The sequence below is a fragment of the Triturus cristatus genome, chromosome 11 (assembly GCF_964204655.1).
Source record: "Triturus cristatus chromosome 11, aTriCri1.1, whole genome shotgun sequence".
NCBI lineage: Eukaryota > Metazoa > Chordata > Amphibia > Caudata > Salamandridae > Triturus > Triturus cristatus.
The window spans coordinates 840,368,775-840,386,014 of NC_140594.1; the positions used below are offsets into that span (position 1 = coordinate 840,368,775).

The following is a 17,240-nucleotide window of genomic DNA, read 5'->3' on the forward strand; positions in this document are numbered from 1 at the left end:
GGTGACGCCCAGAAGCACATTCGTTGGGTTAAGTGGAACCTCCCAGTCCAGGACCTCAGGGAGTTCCCCTGTCACTGACTCCCAGTATCTCACGATCGCGGGGCAAATCCATCCCATGTGATAAAAGTCCGCTTGTAGGTGTGAGCATCGGGGGCAGGAAGCATCAGGCCGAAGCCCCGCGCAATGGAGACGCTGCGTCGTGAGGTAAGCAGTGTGAAGGTAGTATATTTGGACTAGCCGAAGCCTTGCAGAGACTGTAATTGTTTTGGGAGCCATCAATGCGTCCACCCAGACAGCTTCCTCTAAAGTTCCAAGCCAACCCTCCCACCTGTCCTGGAGTTGAGATAGTGAGTTGGGGGTGTTGCTTGTGAGGGAGCGATAGATATGGGAGATCCCTCACTTCCCCAAATTGCCAGTCATAACCAGAGCTTCAGGGGGGCTATACTCAGGTAATGAGGGGCCCTCTGATATGTGGGAGTGAAGGGCGTGACGTAGCTGCAGGTAGCGGAAAAACTGGGAAGAGTGTAGAGAGTAATAAGCCTGCAAATCCTGAAAGGAGCGCATGTGGGACCCACTCCAAACATCCCCCAATAAAGAAATTCCGATGAGATCCCATGATCTGAATCCTGGGAGGTTAGCAACCTCCCGGAGTCTGGCGCCGCACCACAAGGGAGTATGCTGGGTCAGTTTAACAGCCCAGTGTATGTGCCGCAAGGAGGCACGCCAGGCTAGTAGCACACTGCGTGTGACCCCAGGAAGAGTTTGAGAAACGGTATTGCCGTATAGCATCCCTTGAATGTTGGACAGGCCTAGGGTATGCAGCTCCAGATGATACGCCGGGTCAGACCAGCCACCATTAAACCAATCATGCACAGTGAGGAGCCGGGTCGCTTCCATATTCACTTTTAACATAGCTTTGCTACCATTGCTTATCTATCCGGTACGGATCAGGGATGTAGCTTGAGAACGCATTTTAAGCACGTTCTTCCTATGTTTGCTGTTTTAAATGTATAATGATAACGGAATACAAATACTGGTTTGGGGTGATTTTCTTCATACTAGTCATGCCAGGAAAAATCTGCTACAACTCCGTCTTATCCAGATGCATTTTAGGAAGTTCGTAGGTGTATTTGAAAGTGTTTATATATCACTGTGGTACACAAAAAGAGCTCAGTAGTGAAATTTATCATGGACATGACTGTAAATGTCACTCAGATTGGTACACAAGGCTGTGAAATTGAGTACAAAATCACAATGTAGATAAGGGAATGACACAAATACTGTGCAATCTTTCAAGCTATCAATGATAAGAGTCCCATGCTTTGTGCAAAATGTATGCGTCACATTTTCAGTAGTACTTAATTTAAATATCTCTTTTTCTGATGGACTTTTTTCCTTAAAGTCAGTTCTGCATGCTGTATGATTAGGAGCAGCCCTGTTCATATAACAAGCTCAACTGCCTACTGAAAAAAAGCCCCTCCTACAAAAAAACCAATGTTGTTTGGATAATTAATTTACCTACTGAAAACTAGGCAGTAAAATGCAACTTAATTATAAAAGAACCATGAAAACAAAGCACAGTACTCATTCCTGTCAACAGCAAACACGTATTTTCATTTGCTTGACGATATTGTTCGAGTTAACTGACCACATGTTTTATCTGCTATGTGGATTTTTAAAACAGCTTAAATCAATATTTATCATCTTTATGCAATCAAGAGAAACCTGCCAAGGAAAACCACTATGCTTCGGTCGAACTGAATGCAGGTATATGTTGAGGAAGAGCCCTGACAAGCGGAACTTCCTAGAAAATGCCCAACCAAAAAAACAAAACCCCAAGTTTGGTGGATACACATACTTAAGGTTGAAAATGGCCAAGTATATCCCTAACTAATCCTAAAAATATCGCATTTTTATCTTAATATTATTATAAACCATGACATGGCTCCTTAAACTCACCGTCTCTGCACCCTTTGGAAGGTCTACCCTCGCTTCACCAAACCCTCCCTGTTCTCCGGTCACCTCCCATCTTCCTGGCAAGCTGACTTACTTTTAAGAATGTAAACTCCAGCTGCAGATCCTCAATGAGGTGTCTGAGTAGCCCTTTTTCATTCAAGTGCCTTTCTGCAGGCAGATTGGCTTTCGAGGAGCTCAGGGTAGATGCTGACCATGTGATGCAATGCTGTCTGCGACCCACGAGCTGAGGAGAGGTCGGTCTCGATTCTGGACTATGTTGGTGCAGAGGAGAGGCACGGCTCCATTGGTGCACAGCGGTGGAGCTAAACGTGGCTGGCGAGGTAAGGCTGAGGGCAGGTAAGACAGGATGTATATGCTGGGCTGGAAAGGAAAGCCAGCAACCTGTGTACCCTTTTTAAAAGCCTTGTCCTCTGCCGCGCTGAAAGCGAGTGACGTCACTGAGCAAGTTTAGGGGTAAGGCACAGGCGAAACACTGCTTGCTCCCTTTATGCCTTTCACAGTGAATTCAGCCACCGAGGCAGGATTAACAGACAGAATATTGGCTGACTCTTGCGGGCTGCAAGTGGTCTACGGTTCCGTACTTTGAGTACCACTTTTCTATGCAAACACTTTTATATGCAACTTTTATATAAATATTCATAAGTATTATGATTTCTTAAAAAATTATAAAGTTCAATGTTTTTTTAATGTTACATGTCTCAAAATGAGTCTATCTCAACCCATATTCTGATAGTTCACATTTAGGCAGTTACTTTTCATTCTTTACCTGTGATTAGGCTTTTGTTTATCTCTGTTAGAAAGAGTGAAGTTTCTAGACCACACCCTAAAAATGCTCAGATCATCATGGCCGACAACCCTGTTGGCCAGTGGTCTTCATCATTTATACTGCCGTGTCCCCAGTATAAAAAAAAAAAAAATAATTTGGGCCACCCAGAGTTTTTCACAATTATTCTATTAAATTGGCAATGTTTATGTATGTCTAGACTTACTTAAACATTACAGTTAAGTTTGGTTAAACCTTTTAAAAATGTAATCAGATACATGCCAGACATACTGTTCTGGTTAGCTGGCTCTTATTATCTTGTAAAAGTATCCACGGCGTGATTATCCGAAATGAAGAGGTGTATGTTTGAAGAATATTTGCAGTTCTTTCCCTTTTGACACATACTCCCAGCCAGGTACAAATGACAAAAGAAGTTTCTAATGGCCCATTACAGAGTGGCTTACTGCAGAGCATTTATTTCAGCTTAAAATAAAGCAGTTCTATCAGCATGATGCTCCTTTTAACCAGAGCATGGTGCCCTCCCTGGGATCAATTCAGGCCCCCCTAGAGGGGCCCACCTCCTAGTTTGAAGACCCCTGCTGTAGGCTGACATGTTTTTTGTTCATAATAATGAGCACTGTCATTTCAAGATGGTCTCTCAGAATGAAAACTTATTGTTTACAAAGATGGAGGCTTATTGTCATCATGTGCATGGAGCTGACACTCTTTCTGTGCCGTGTTAGTTTAGTCCTAGAGCCTCAAAACCTTGTTTTGTAAATATGAGATACAATCTGTGGTTAAAGGGTAGTTAAACCCTACGGTTTGACCATTGATTAGAAGAGGTCTTCACACTAGAATTATCGCCATATGTAACACCAAGTTAGCCGCGCCCCTCGCAATTGGAGAGTTGATTCCAGAAGCCGTTCAAAAGGTGCCCTTCACCAGGAACACATATTTTGCTTCTTCTGCAAAGCTTTGATAAGGAATAGCTGAAACTAACTATTCAAAGGTATGCTACGTGATCAATCATAACAATCTCTAAAATTCAAAGGCATGTCTGCTATTAATGCATTATTTAAGGTTTAGCATGGTGCTTAGAAATAGCTTTAGGGTATTAGGATGTCAGAAATTCACTAACAATGTTTGAAACATTTATCTTATTTTCACAGACTGTTACATGCTTAACTGCTTATTTTTGTATTCTGTGTGGCTATCGTGCATATTTTATGCACTAGATTGAGGATTTTAAACTACATGTCTGTGTTTAGCGTTATCTTTTAGTGTTGTTCATAAGCAAAAGATCGTTTGGATTGCCACTCAGTCCCCAAACGTATCTAGAGGGACTGATAGTAACCTGAAAACAAAGTATGTGCAAGATTGAACATTAGTGTGAAGGCTGCGGTCCAACTTACTTTTTAGTTCATTGAACTTAGTCCTTGCATCGAAGGGTTAGAAATCTGATCCCTGTGGCTCTGGGGACCCCCACAGATATAATATCACGGTAAGCTACCAGATATTTCAGAAAACTAGAGGCTGTGAAGAATGCAGTGGATGTGGCTTGGTGTAGCTGGTGCGAATTGCAGCATTCCTTATTACCCAGAACACTCTAAAAATGTCAATGTGGGTTAAAAAAAGTAAATTTGTAATTTTTATGTGACCAAACCTTCAGTACTTAGGGAAAAAGGCAAATGCCCCACCATACAATTTTTCTGTTTTCAAGTTCATGTCTTCACAAAAGCAAACCTTTATCCCCCTCTGTGGCGTTTTGTCCAAACTCTAAGTTATAGTTATTTCTAGGCATGACTATGTGACTCCCTTCAGATAGGAATTCCTGATGGCGCCTCTGTCCCTTATTGGTAACTTTTCATTCCTCTGCTTAGCTTACGTCTCAGGAATGTCTACTTAAGCAGTAACATTGAAAGAATTGCATTGGCCCTTCAAAGTTAGCGTAGTATTTGGACTGTAATGCACAACCTTAACAGAAATCACTCTAAAATACTAGTATTTCCCATAAAATCTATCTAGATCTCATCATCACCTTCTTCATTGGAGGCAAAATAATCTTAAGAGCCAACGCCCCCTCCATAAAATTAAAAATTTCTGTCCAAAATGTTTCTGCAACATTCCTCAGAATTTGAAAATCTTTTCTCCCCGGACCACTTCTATAGTTAACTATCCTGTAGTTGCTAGACAGCAACCGCTTTCTTTTTTGAAGTTGCTCTTTCACCTTTCACATTAAATTTGTTTATGTTGAATTAATCCATATCATAGTAAAATTCTAAATCTATTGTGTTCAGCTTGAATCAAGTGCCACTTGTGAAGTTGGAAGTGGAGCAACACTAAAAAGTGTTTGTACTGTTTGATCTTTGATCATCAACCTTCGATCAGCAAAAATTACACTACCACCTATAACAGGTTACAGTTATTTTAAGAAAAGGAATCAAGGGATATGTCAGTAGTATTTTTTTTTCTAAATGGTTGATGCTACAATATGATGAATACTAGAAATATTAGGAATCTTAGAACTATAATTGATTGTTTGATATTTTCCCAACCCATCCCAGTTCTAGGATCTGCTTCACAGGTCGGTATTTATATGGAAAACCAGGCACCATTCCTGACATTTTTACACTTCTCTGCCTTTTGTTTGCATGCGACAAAAATAGATGAGTTCACATTTCAGTGGTCTCTTAAAATAACTTCTCTTAATTGCCCTGAACATTACCCTGTAAATTTTGCATGTTTTGTCTCAGTAGATCATCCTTTAAGCAGCGTGCCATTCTTTTCAAATAGACAACTCTACCAACTGTATCTAAAGTTTATTGGTGTCTGTAACTTTTTTTGTAATCCCGGAAATTGCTTTTTGTTTGTTTCAGTGCATGGGAAGTTGCTCTTCAGGGAGCCAGAACAAATACAGTGAGTGCATCTTATTGAAAAAAAATGAAATATGCTTTTTTGTGCATTATGTAATGTAATTTACATGTTTGAACTCTTTCTGGATTTGTGTTTCATTAGATAATGTATTTAGAGTAATACGGCCAAACAGTTATAAGTGTTCAAATTTGTTGGAGATCAAAATGGCCATTCAATAGGGTTCATAGATTTCTGCCATATCAGAATTAATGAAGCCGGATTCTTTTGGTAAATGTTACTGAATGGGCTGAAAACGAAGGGATGGAGACATGCGAGGGACGGAAGAGCTCAATTTTGAAGTCAAAGCCTACCAGACAGTATTGCTGTCTGCTTTGCTAAAGAGTTTTCGCGGACATCTGAAAGCCTCCCTGGTAATGTATTCCACTCATTTCTATTCCACTTATTTCTTACCATTGGCTTTGTGTTTTCTAACTCTCACTTGTTTGCTTTCTATTTGCTGGCGTTATTTGTTTTAGGCTGTCCAGCTTGTGTTGATCCCTCCCTTGGACCATAGCCTGTTTACCACTGCTCCTTTTTAGGTCTCGCCTGGCGTAAGACTGCTCAGACATGCGCAGTCTCGCTGGCGAGATTTAATGATTTGAAGAGATTCCTCTAGTGCTCCGACGTCACCGCAAGCTGCGCTGGGATTAGCCCAGCCTCGCAGGCAGCGGAAGGGGGGGGGGCTCGTCTCTTGTTTTGCACCTTATTCCTATCGTTGCTGATGCGCAAGCGACAGTAGCGGGTGGAGTGAGCGGGTCCGAGGGCAGGAGAAGGGCCAGCAGCCTGCAGAGGAGGAGGACCCGGCAGCAGGTGAAGAGGGGACACGGCGCTCTCTGGTACCCCCCTACCCCTGAAGCTGTGGCCTTGCCTCCCCCCCACCACTCATGGCCAGACCTCCACTCAGCTCTGCCCTCAGCGCGCGGGAGCCTGCCCTGAACCCCCCCCCCACACACACATGCGCGAGCGACAGCAGCGGGTGGAGTGAGCGGGTCCGAGGGCAGGAGGAGGGCCAGCGGCCTACAGAGTAGGAGGACCCAGCAGCAGGTGAGGAGGGGACACGGCGCTCTCTGGTACCCCCCTACCCCCGAAGCTGTGGCCTTGCCTCCCCCCCACCAATCATGGCCAGACCTCCACTCAGCTCTGCCCTCAGCGCGTAGGAGCCTGCCCTGAACCCCCCCCCCACACACACACATGCGCGAGCGACAGCAGCGGGTGGAGTGAGCGGGTCCGAGGGTAGGAGGACTTCGACATTACCATTTCATCTGCATCCGGAAGTTGGTCAGCGCTTCTTCCAGGATCCCGGCTGCTGTTTGCATACCTAACAATGAGCCTGCTCTGCAACGAGTATATGTTTCAAATGGCATATATGTTTAATGTGACATGCTGCGTTCGCCCAATTCGCTTTATATTTGGAGGGAGTGCCTTGCTTTGGGCAGAACAGCAGCCCCACCTCCGCTCTTCACCCACAATGAAATAGGAGCCCCCACCAGAAGGGACCCCGCTCCCAAAATTTCGAGGGTGTCCTAAATCTCAGGTGCCCTTTATCATTAAACGAGGCGAAGACTACTTAAGGCGGATAGGAAATGCAACTGTGGATTTGCATGGACCCGCCCAGTGGGTGAGTGACAGGCCCGTTCCCCAATAGACAACGGCTCCTTCCCGAGCACAGCCTGCTCCAGACGCACGAGGCAGCACTCAACATGCTCCCAGCGCTGCTCCTGGCGCTCGGATATTACGCCCTCAGCTCACTTCTTTCAGTGCCTTCCCTTTACTCTTCCCTCCTTACGTTTGTCTCGCTCTTTTTAAATACACACACAGCCACGCTCCTGGACACACGGTCCTACGGTCGGTCTCACCTGTAAGGGGACCTGGGGCCTTATTGGCGTGTCAGATGCCCCTTTTCCATATTTAGACGGGATGTGTCAACGCAGTTGCAATCTTAAAGGGAATTAACTCTTATGACTATCATCAAATAGACGACGCGTGCCGCGAAAACGCAAGCAAACGAGTGTTAGACCAAATCCACGGGTAACGTGCTACTTACCCACAGTTCCATGGGCGCTGCAAGTATTGACTGTTTCTGCAGCAAACAATGAGCACATTCAGGGCAGGAATGCCTACCTTGAATCCCTTCCATGCCCTGTGCTTTGCTAATCCGCCATTTAACTTCACCCAAGCCTTTGTACTAAATGAGCGGACTCACGGTCCGAGTTCTGCTTGTTTCCCTTTTGCCATGCTGCACAGCATCGGCTATGCTGCATACTATTGCTAAAAAAAAAACATTGGCGCAGCATAATCCAAGCCCATGTGGAATATCTGTGCTGTCTTAGTTGGCAGTTCAGAGTGCTGGTTAAGTGTTGTGTTGAATATTTATGGTGGGGTTGCTTAAAGGGGACGTTTTGTTGCTGCTGTATGTTAGATGCATTAGAACTATTCTGCCTAATGTTTCTTGTTAAATGGAGTAGCTAGAGATATGTTGATTTTCGCTGCATGACGAATTGTCCTGTGTGCACGTTTCTAGACCAAAAATGGGGGTCAATCCACTAATTTAGTTGGGAGCATGCACAAGGCAGGGATTCTGATAAATATACTTATGTCAGATGACAACAAACAGGGGCTGTGCGACCCATTAAAAGCGGGATAGTGTCTACTGCTGAGCTACTCCCACCCCCACCCCCCCAATACCAAGATAACAATTCAGAGACCAATTAAAGTTGGTATCCTGAGCAGAGCCATTGCAACCTTCTAAAAGCCCACATCTCAATATACTCCTAAATTACATGACGTGGCATATTCATGCCCTTTTAACTGTTCCTTCCATCCTTTCCACCTTCATTTTGTATAGAATTACACCTCAGTGTTAAATAGAAACACAGTCAAAGGGCAAGCAGTGATGTTGCAAACAGATTCTTGCCGTGCTTTCATTGGTTCATAAGCTCAACTCGGAAAGATATGTACCTCAAGAAAAATCGTCCTGCAGTCGAACCCAGACGCATGTTCTTTTTTCGCAGTCTCCAATTCCCAGACTTCATTAGAGCTCTTCACAATTTTTGTAAGCCACGGAGCCTAGTGTAAAATGCTTTGACACCAACTGCTTCACTGCAGCTATAAAGCACACACACATTAAAAATGCAATAGGTCTCGCCTTTTATTAAGTTAAAGCCATTTGCTTTGCTATACAATACCATTAGCAAAGCAAATGGCTTTAACTTAACCGAAGGCGAGACCTGTTGCATTTTCAATGCTTGTTGTAAACAGGCCTTCAAATTTAGTTTTCATCTCGTCACATTTGCCGTGCACTCAAAGACAGAGGTGTAATGTTAGGCTCTGTCTTCTAAGACAGCTTGGCATGGTGTTTACTTTTCCTGCTCTGTCTTAAAAGTGAGCGGATTTATGTGACAATCTTGCTGGCTACTGAAGTTGTGAAAGAAAAGGCTTTTTTTCTAGCACACAACACAATTTAAATGTCTGTAAATGAACTGCGTAGATATTTCAGAATATATCAGAATTAGAAAATGCCAATGAAGCACATTATTTTGTAATTCTGAAGTGTGGTGTAAGCTGGAGTGCCGTGGAGTACAGTGGAATAGCTTAGTGTGGAGTGGAGTAAAGTGTCATAGAGTTAAGCGGTGTGGAGTGGAGTGTTGTGACTTAAGTGTGTCATGGCGTAGAGTGTCGCGGTGTGGCATAGAGTGGTGTGGAGTGGCGTGTTCTAGAGTGGAGTGACGTGTTCTAGAGTGGAGTGACGTGTCGTAGTGTGGAGTGGCATGTTGTAGTGTGGAGTGGCATTTTGTAGAGTGAAGTTCTGTGAGGTACTGTGGAGCAGAATGGAGTGATATAGAGTAGAGTGATGTAGTGTGGGGTATGCATGGTTTGGTAGCGCACTGCCATTACAGACAACACATTTTCACTTGAAATGACCATTACATTTACGCACACATACAGTTTTAGTGATAAATGTACACAACGCACAAACAATAATGTGTGGAACTGGCCATATCTAGTGCATTGATTTGTTTTGATCGTATTAAAATATTTTTCTGTGCCACTTCACTCTACGCCACGCCACTCCACTCTATGCCACGCCACTCCACTCCTCCACTTTACTCCACTACTCCATGTCATTCTACGCCACTCCATGTATGCCACTTCTCTCTGCTTTACTCCGTTCTCCTCTATGACACTGTACTCCATTCTGCACCACTATATGACACTCTATGCCTCTCCACTTGATGCCACTCCACAACACTATTCCACTCTATGCCACTCCATGATACTCCACCCTGACACTCAACTCTACCACAGTCTACTCCACTCTACGCTCCTCGACTCTAGAACACTATTCCCTCCACAACACTCTACTCCACTCCACTCTATGCCACTTCATTCTAGGACAACGTACTCCAATCTATGCTACTCCACTCTACAACAGTCTACTCCACTGTATTCTGCACCACTCTACTCTACTGCACGCAACTCCCTCCATGCCACTCCAGGCCACTTTACTGCACTCTACGCCATTCCATTCCACGCTAATCTACGGCACTGTACTCCCTACACCACCCTCTACGCCACTCCATTTTTCTCCACCCTGCATTCCACGACACTCTATGCCACTCCACTAACTTGTAGTCCTGCTGAACAGGAGCCATGCAGTTGTACAACATGGCTAAAATACATTGGCAAAGCCAATAGCTGTTGCCAGGTGAGACCTGTTGTCTTTGCCAGTGTTTATTAATGCAGCTATCTTAGCCTGGTTGTTGTGCCAGAAGTTCAGGAAATATCTCCTCCATTTGTCTTGTTGAAAGTTGTTTAAACTGTTTCTCATAGTGAAGCATAAACAGCAGATCACAACAATTCAACACTTGAAAACTGCACAAAGCTTACAAAGTCCTCCCCAGAAACAGTAAAGGGTCAAACTACTAGCATAAAAAACAGGACTATTTAAGTTGCATTGTTGGAGACACTCATGTATGTAGTTGTTTGTTTAAGGATTTGCCTACAGTAACAGTTCTTGAAAAGGGTCAGTCATTTTTGTATGTACAGACCCAAAGCTTACCTTTTCAATAACAGTTTTCCCCTTACTAACCTGGGTAAATCAGAATGTTTCATGTTCAGTCAGCTGTCCATTAGCATCTTTGCTTTAAAATGCATGATAGTTTGCTTTCTTTGCTCAATATTTTTCATTAGGGTTATAGCAAATACATTAATACAGGGCAACGTGTGAGGCAATATTCTCCAGATGCATTATAGTCCCATCAGGAGGTCATGCTTATGACCCGTGTAGTCCACTTCTGGGTACAAAAGGGAGTGCAGGTCCAGTCTTTTAGGCTCTTCTCAGGTCTCAGACAGTAGGTTCAGTCCTCTTCTGATCTTCCACAGGTCCAGGAGTGTTCTGAAGTGGGTGCCTGGAAATGGCACACTTATACCTGGCATGAGCTACTGGATAGGAATGATCCTTGGGGACGCCCTAACCAATGGGGTAAAAGTTGCCGGGCTAACTCTGTCCACTTTGGGCATTTTCAAGATGGCAAAGAATTCTGTCACACTAATTTTATGTTCTGTGGGCTGGGTGTGTGTCTGGGTAATATGCACTGATAATCCTAGTGTCGCCCACATCTAACACTAAGATACAGTTTTAGGCAATCCCTGTACTCACAACAACCTCAGACACAGATATCTGGTAGAGTAAAGCTGAGTTCTCAGCAACCAGACAGGGGATACACACAAACTATTTTGGCATCTTGTTTTCCTCCTTTGAAGTGCATCCCAAATGTCATATGTAAACCCAGCAGACCTGTCAAACAACTATAGGCACAATGTAAGTGGGTCCCGCCTGAGTAGGGGGACAAAAGAAGGGCTTGCCCACGAGTCAGCTACCATTTTCCTGTGACAGAGGAAGCCTCTTTGACATGTGCCCCTAGTGATATTAAAAAACCCCAGCAGATCTGTCAAGAAAGTCTTGACGGTGCAACATGATGACACTGTGATGCTAACAAGAGGCTCACTTTGATAGTCTGGTCTGGCTGTTAGCTACATCTGCTTGTGACAGGGTAGACCTTTTTGAAGTTAATCAAGTCCTTGGGCCCAGACCACAGGACCTACTGTCAAGGGCACAAGAACACCATCCCACAACCAGTGTATTTTGCCCCTGTTCTGGGAGCAAGTTCATACCATATTCAGGCCTATTGAAATGCTTATTACTGGCTGGTAGAAGTAATGCAAAATTGACTTTCAAAAAGTCCCCTTTCCAAAATATTTATCAGAAATGTGACTCCACCAGTGAATTGGGCATGTAATAAATATTTTAAAAAGTCCAAAAATGAAATGTATGGCTATTTCCTATGTAGCGATAACATTTATTAAACTTAAAACTGTATCAATGCTTTCCTATGTTCTATAGGAAAGCATTAGGATACAGTGCTTTCCTATGTTCTATAAGAAAGCATTGGGATTCTATTGTATTGCATCATCTATATAGCGCTTACTACCCCTATTTGGGGAGCTGAAGCACTTGCCTACATGGGTAACACACTACACTGTGTGAGGTGTGTGGTTGGAAGCTGTCTATGTTTTGATCCCATGTCATGCATGATGACCACTGAGATGCAGTTATTTTGTTATGGGACGCAGCGCGTAGTGATGTAGTGGATAATGAAGTATGAGAGGCAGACGCGCACCTTTATGGTTTTCAGTGTACTTGTAGCTTCCAACTGCTCTTAATTTCCTGTAAATGTATTTCTTATGATATATTCTGCTTATCTGGGTACTGTACTGGGTTGTCCAGTTAGAGATTTTATGTATAGTTGTGGTCTTGGACGGACATGGTTGGAGGGAAAGGGAAGTGGAAAGATAGGTTGGGATGGGCATTTTTATTATCATCCCATATCTGAGTGTCTGTGTGAGATTCAGAGAGCGGTCAGATTGTATAGATATTTGGGACCTGCAGTGGTGGATTATATTAAAGTCCTCTGAATTGTCCAGCAATGTGCAACAGATGTCTTCAGTTATTCCATGCCTGTTCGTTTGGTGATGTTGATTTTTTGGGGCTATACAGTTCTGGTGATGGATAGTCCTCATAGCAGATAAGTCTTATGTGAATTTAAGAAGCATGAGTTACAGTTCGCTGCTTACTGCCGCATATTATGGTCATAGTACTATCGTGGGCCATAACTGTTATATATGCAAGTACATAACTATATAGTGCCACGGTGAGCATTGGGTCAGCCCTTCTTAGCTTACCTGCTTATAAAATGGTTTGCTGGTTGAGTTGTTTCCAATTCATGGGTTGTAAGCTGCGGATTGAACCTGAGGGTGCAAATCTTTACTGGGGTTTGTTGCTGGGAAGTGGGTCGAGCAGTTATGTAGGAAATAGCCATGTTTTTAACTGTCTTCAAAAGTGTATATGCTCCTCAGTGGTTCTAATGTTGGCTGGTAGTAAGCTCCTGAGCGTGGCTGCTTGTACTGAGAAAGCAGTGCCTTTTATGGATTTCTTATGGTAAGGTAGTACGATAAGGTGCATACATGAAGCGCAATGTTTGGTTGGTATTGCTTGAATTTAACTTGCAGGTATAGCAGTCCTTTTCCATGGGATGCTCTGTATGCAATGCAGAGTGCCTTGAAGACTGCCCTTCTAGCTATACCTAGTTTTTTTCATTGTGGAGAAGGTACTCTTTGTGACATTGTGGATTCAAGGATAGCTCTGATTCCATAGTTTCTCCTAGGTTTCTAACTTGTCATGATATTGCTAGAGGGGCTTGAAGGTCCTTAAGCCTTATAGCGACAGGAGGGTACTTATGCAATACTTCAGTAAAAATAGCTTTGAGGTGCTAGTCACTATTAGGACATGTTTAACATAAAACCGTTACATGTCCTACTTTTACATTCTAGCACCCTGCCTTAAGAGCAATAAGGCCTACTTAGGGCTGACTCATTAATATCGAATATTTAAACAGAAGGTTTAGGCCAGTCAAAAAGGGGTTATTTTGACAAGTCGAATTTGCAGTTGAAAACTGCACAGCCAGGCTACATGGTAGGCGTGGATACATGCTTTGCAGTGCCACTGCAGTGGATGACACGTTTGCTGCTGTATGCTGGTAGCATTTAATTTATAGGCCATGACTACACTTGGTACAATGCACATGGTAGGGGATTTAATAAATAAACCAATTGGTGTATACCAACGTCACCCTGTTGAAAGGAGGAGTTCCTTCACTTGACCACTGGTTAGCAGGGGTAAAGTGCCTGCTAAATACCTGAGCTCTTACATGCTGCAGTGGTCATTAATAAATCCTGCTTTTTGAATTATTGAATTGTTGTTTTTTGGGGTAGAAGTGTAAAGCTGTATTTTGTTAGTTTTCATTTTAAGTAACAGATTTGATGGATGATTCCCTCTAGTGCTCTGAGAAGGGGTGGAAATCTTCTAACAGCTAGAGAATACTATAGCACAGCACATGCTGTCAGCATGCAATTATGTTGCCTATAGATAAGGAACAGGCAAACATGACAGTGTGGTGCAAATTAGAAAAATATTTGGTTAGAGCCAGATTTCGTGGTATATTGATTTTGCTGTGGTCCTCAGTCAGGCAAAGGAATTGAGTTCCAAAGCTGGAAGCCTACAGTTTAGATGAAGTGCACCTATTAGCAGAAATTGTTTATATGGGATTTTCCTTCCAGCACACATACATCACGAAACAGCATTCAAAATAATTACAAACTACCACTGCCCAGCATTTGATACACACATCAGAAATACAGACTCCACAAATCTCTTAAAAGTAGCACTAGGAGTAGTTTGTTCACGGATTACAGATTAACACCCCAAAATTCTTTCACAGTTAGCATACACACCATATCCCTGTCTTGCAAGCTCAGGGGCTCTCCACCTGTTTGTCTATTTGGCGCTCATTCACATAGGTGTAAAATATATCCTGCTTATCCCCGAGTTGTGAGTCCTTGCAAGCCCTGAAATTATGTGCACCTCCTACTCCTCTGACAGCACAGTGCACTTCATCATGAGGTAGATTACGGTTTTCACCTCCCTGTTAGTACAGGCACACTCATTTCTGATCTGGGACTTCCAACCTGCGTCCCACAATATTCTCAACCTATAATAAATTGAAGTATGCTTTTAAGTAAACATTCCTCTGAGCAGGTGAAGTAGCCCTTGACAGATAGTGTGGTGCATCCAAGCATGTCAATATTGCAGTGCAGTTTTGATGTTTCTTATGTTGGACTCTTCCTTATCCCGCCACACTAAGGTCACCACCCATTGCTTTTACAATTCCTGGCTGGTAGGTTTATGTATTGAAATGAAATGAAATGTGGATTTATAAAGCGCAATTTGCTGCCCGAGGGCGTCCAAGCGCTACTTGAAGAATGGAGTGAGGGTTAGCCTGGACACTTCGGGAAATTATTTTGGAAAGTAAAAAAGTTGAGGGGGCAAGAGGTTCCACAGCTTGGCGGCATTATATGAAAACATCCTGCCGCCGGCCCGCATTCTTCTAACTCTTGGTACAGTTGCCAAGAAGGCATGGCTGGAGCGGAGGTGTTTTGTAGGATGGTAATGAGTCATAAGGTTCCGGCAGATTGCCGGGCCTGTATCCCAAAAGGCCTGATGAGCAATGCACAGTGCTTTAAAAGAAATTCTTTGACGGACCGGGAGCCAGTGTAGTTTCCTCAGTCTGGGTTTCGCTGATATTTTCCGGGGCAGTTGAAGTAGTGTGCGGGCAGCACAATTTTGCACAGTCTGCAGCTTGCGGAGGGTATATTCAGGGGCACCTAGGTATAGAGAGTTACTAAAGTCAAGTCGGGACTGTATCAAACCCTGTACAGCGACTTGCCTGGCCTCCATGGATAGTAATGGGAGCACTTTCCTAAGCATCCTGAGTAGGCCAAAACAGGTTGCCGACAGCTTTGTGGCCTGGATGTTGAGTGTTAGGGCCTTATCTAGCCATAGGCCCAGACTTTTTATATTGTCCTTGGGAACAGGCGGAGTGCCAAGGCAGGAGGGCCAAAGAGAATCAAAGGAAGTGGGGGCAGCAGGCCCCAGAAACATCAGCTCCGTTTTGCTCCCATTGAGTTTGAGGAAAGATCTTGTCATCCACACTTTCACAGCCTCCAGGCAATCCCTTAGTCCTCTTTGCATGGGGCCACTGTTCTCCTTTGCCAGGGATACCACTAGCTGAGTATCGTCCGCGTAGGAAACTATTTTGATGCCAAATGGGCGGACGATCTCAGCCAGCGGTCGCATGTAGACGTTGAACAGTGCAGGGCTCAACGATGAGCCCTGCGGGACCCCACAGGTGAGAGATTTACTGGTGGAGACCGTGTCTCCCTCAAAGACCCGGAAAGATCTATTACTTAGGAAGGATCTGAACCAGCGTAGAGCCTTGCCCGAGATTCCTATTTCAGAGAGACGGCAGAGAAGCACATCGTGACTAACCGTGTCGAAAGCTGCGCTTAGATCAAGGAGGATCACTGCCACTGATCCTCCCTGATCCATCATCCTCCTGGCTTCTTCGGTTACCGCCAGTAAGGCAGTCTCTGTCCCATGTTTTGGTCGGAAACCAGTCTGGGTGGTGTCTAGCAGCTGATTTGACTCCGGGAAAGTCATAAGGTGGATATTGATGTGCTTCTCCAAGATTTTACCTATCCAGGGGAGCAGGGAGATGGGACGATAATTACTAAAATCGTCAGGGTCCAGATTGGGCTTTTTTAGCAAAGCACGGACCATGGCCTGCTTCCAAGGTGCTGGGACTACGCCAGCCGTGAGAGAGGCGTTGAGAAGGTCCTTGATGGTGGGAAGGACCGTCTGGATGACCGATATCATAGCCTTAGGAGGGGCAGGGTCACAGGGAGATCCAGATTTCACCTGCCGTGCTAGTGACTCAACGGCGTCCTGCTCCAACATGGGGAAACATTCCAGGTTAACCATGGGTTGGGGAAGAGATTCCGCATAGCAGGGCCAAGTTTGAAAAGTCTGATAAGGGCCGGTAGCAGAGAAGGAGGAATATATTTTGAGAACTTTTTGATGGAAGAACACTGCCAAGTTGTTACAATGCAGTAGTGTGTTATCCGGTAATATGGGTGGCGGAGGAGGTTTGATGAGGCTCTTTACTACTTGAAAAATTTCCTTAGATTTAGAATTGGCCTGCAAAATTTGAGCGGAAAAATAGGTAGCTTGAGCAAGTTTAACCTCGTTTTTATAGGCTCTGATGGCCTTTCTATACAGTATTTTATCACTTGAAAGAAAATCAAGTCGCCATCGTCTCTCAATTTTCCTACAATCCCTCTTTTTTTTTCTGAGTTCCTGAGAGAACCAAGGGGCGGATTTTTGCAATCGTTTGGTGGTGATTTTTTGAAGGGGAAGGATGGTCTCAAGAGAACGAGAGATCCGTTGTTCATACTCCTGATTGGCTACATTAAGATCTATATTAAGGCAAGGACGTGAGCTCACAAGGCATTCGGACCAGGATGTTGCAGAAAGTTTAGCCCAGTTTCTGAAATTCTTTTCCCGGTGAATTACCCGGGAAGAGGTATAGGTGGACCACAGAAGAGGGACAAGAAGGTGATCTGTCCATGGCAG

The 17,240-nt window shown here is 44.1% G+C and overlaps 1 protein-coding gene across 2 annotated transcripts in view; it reads left to right on the forward strand.

The window, feature by feature from the left end:
- Positions 1-17,240, forward strand: part of PLEKHB2 (pleckstrin homology domain containing B2) — a 340,607-nt gene that overhangs the window by 228,387 nt on the left and 94,980 nt on the right. For both annotated transcript variants that reach the window (XM_085634619.1, XM_085634620.1), the window contains exon 5: positions 5,617-5,656. In XM_085634619.1, the coding sequence (XP_085490745.1) occupies positions 5,617-5,656 (40 nt within the window). The remainder of the gene's footprint in view (positions 1-5,616; positions 5,657-17,240) is intronic.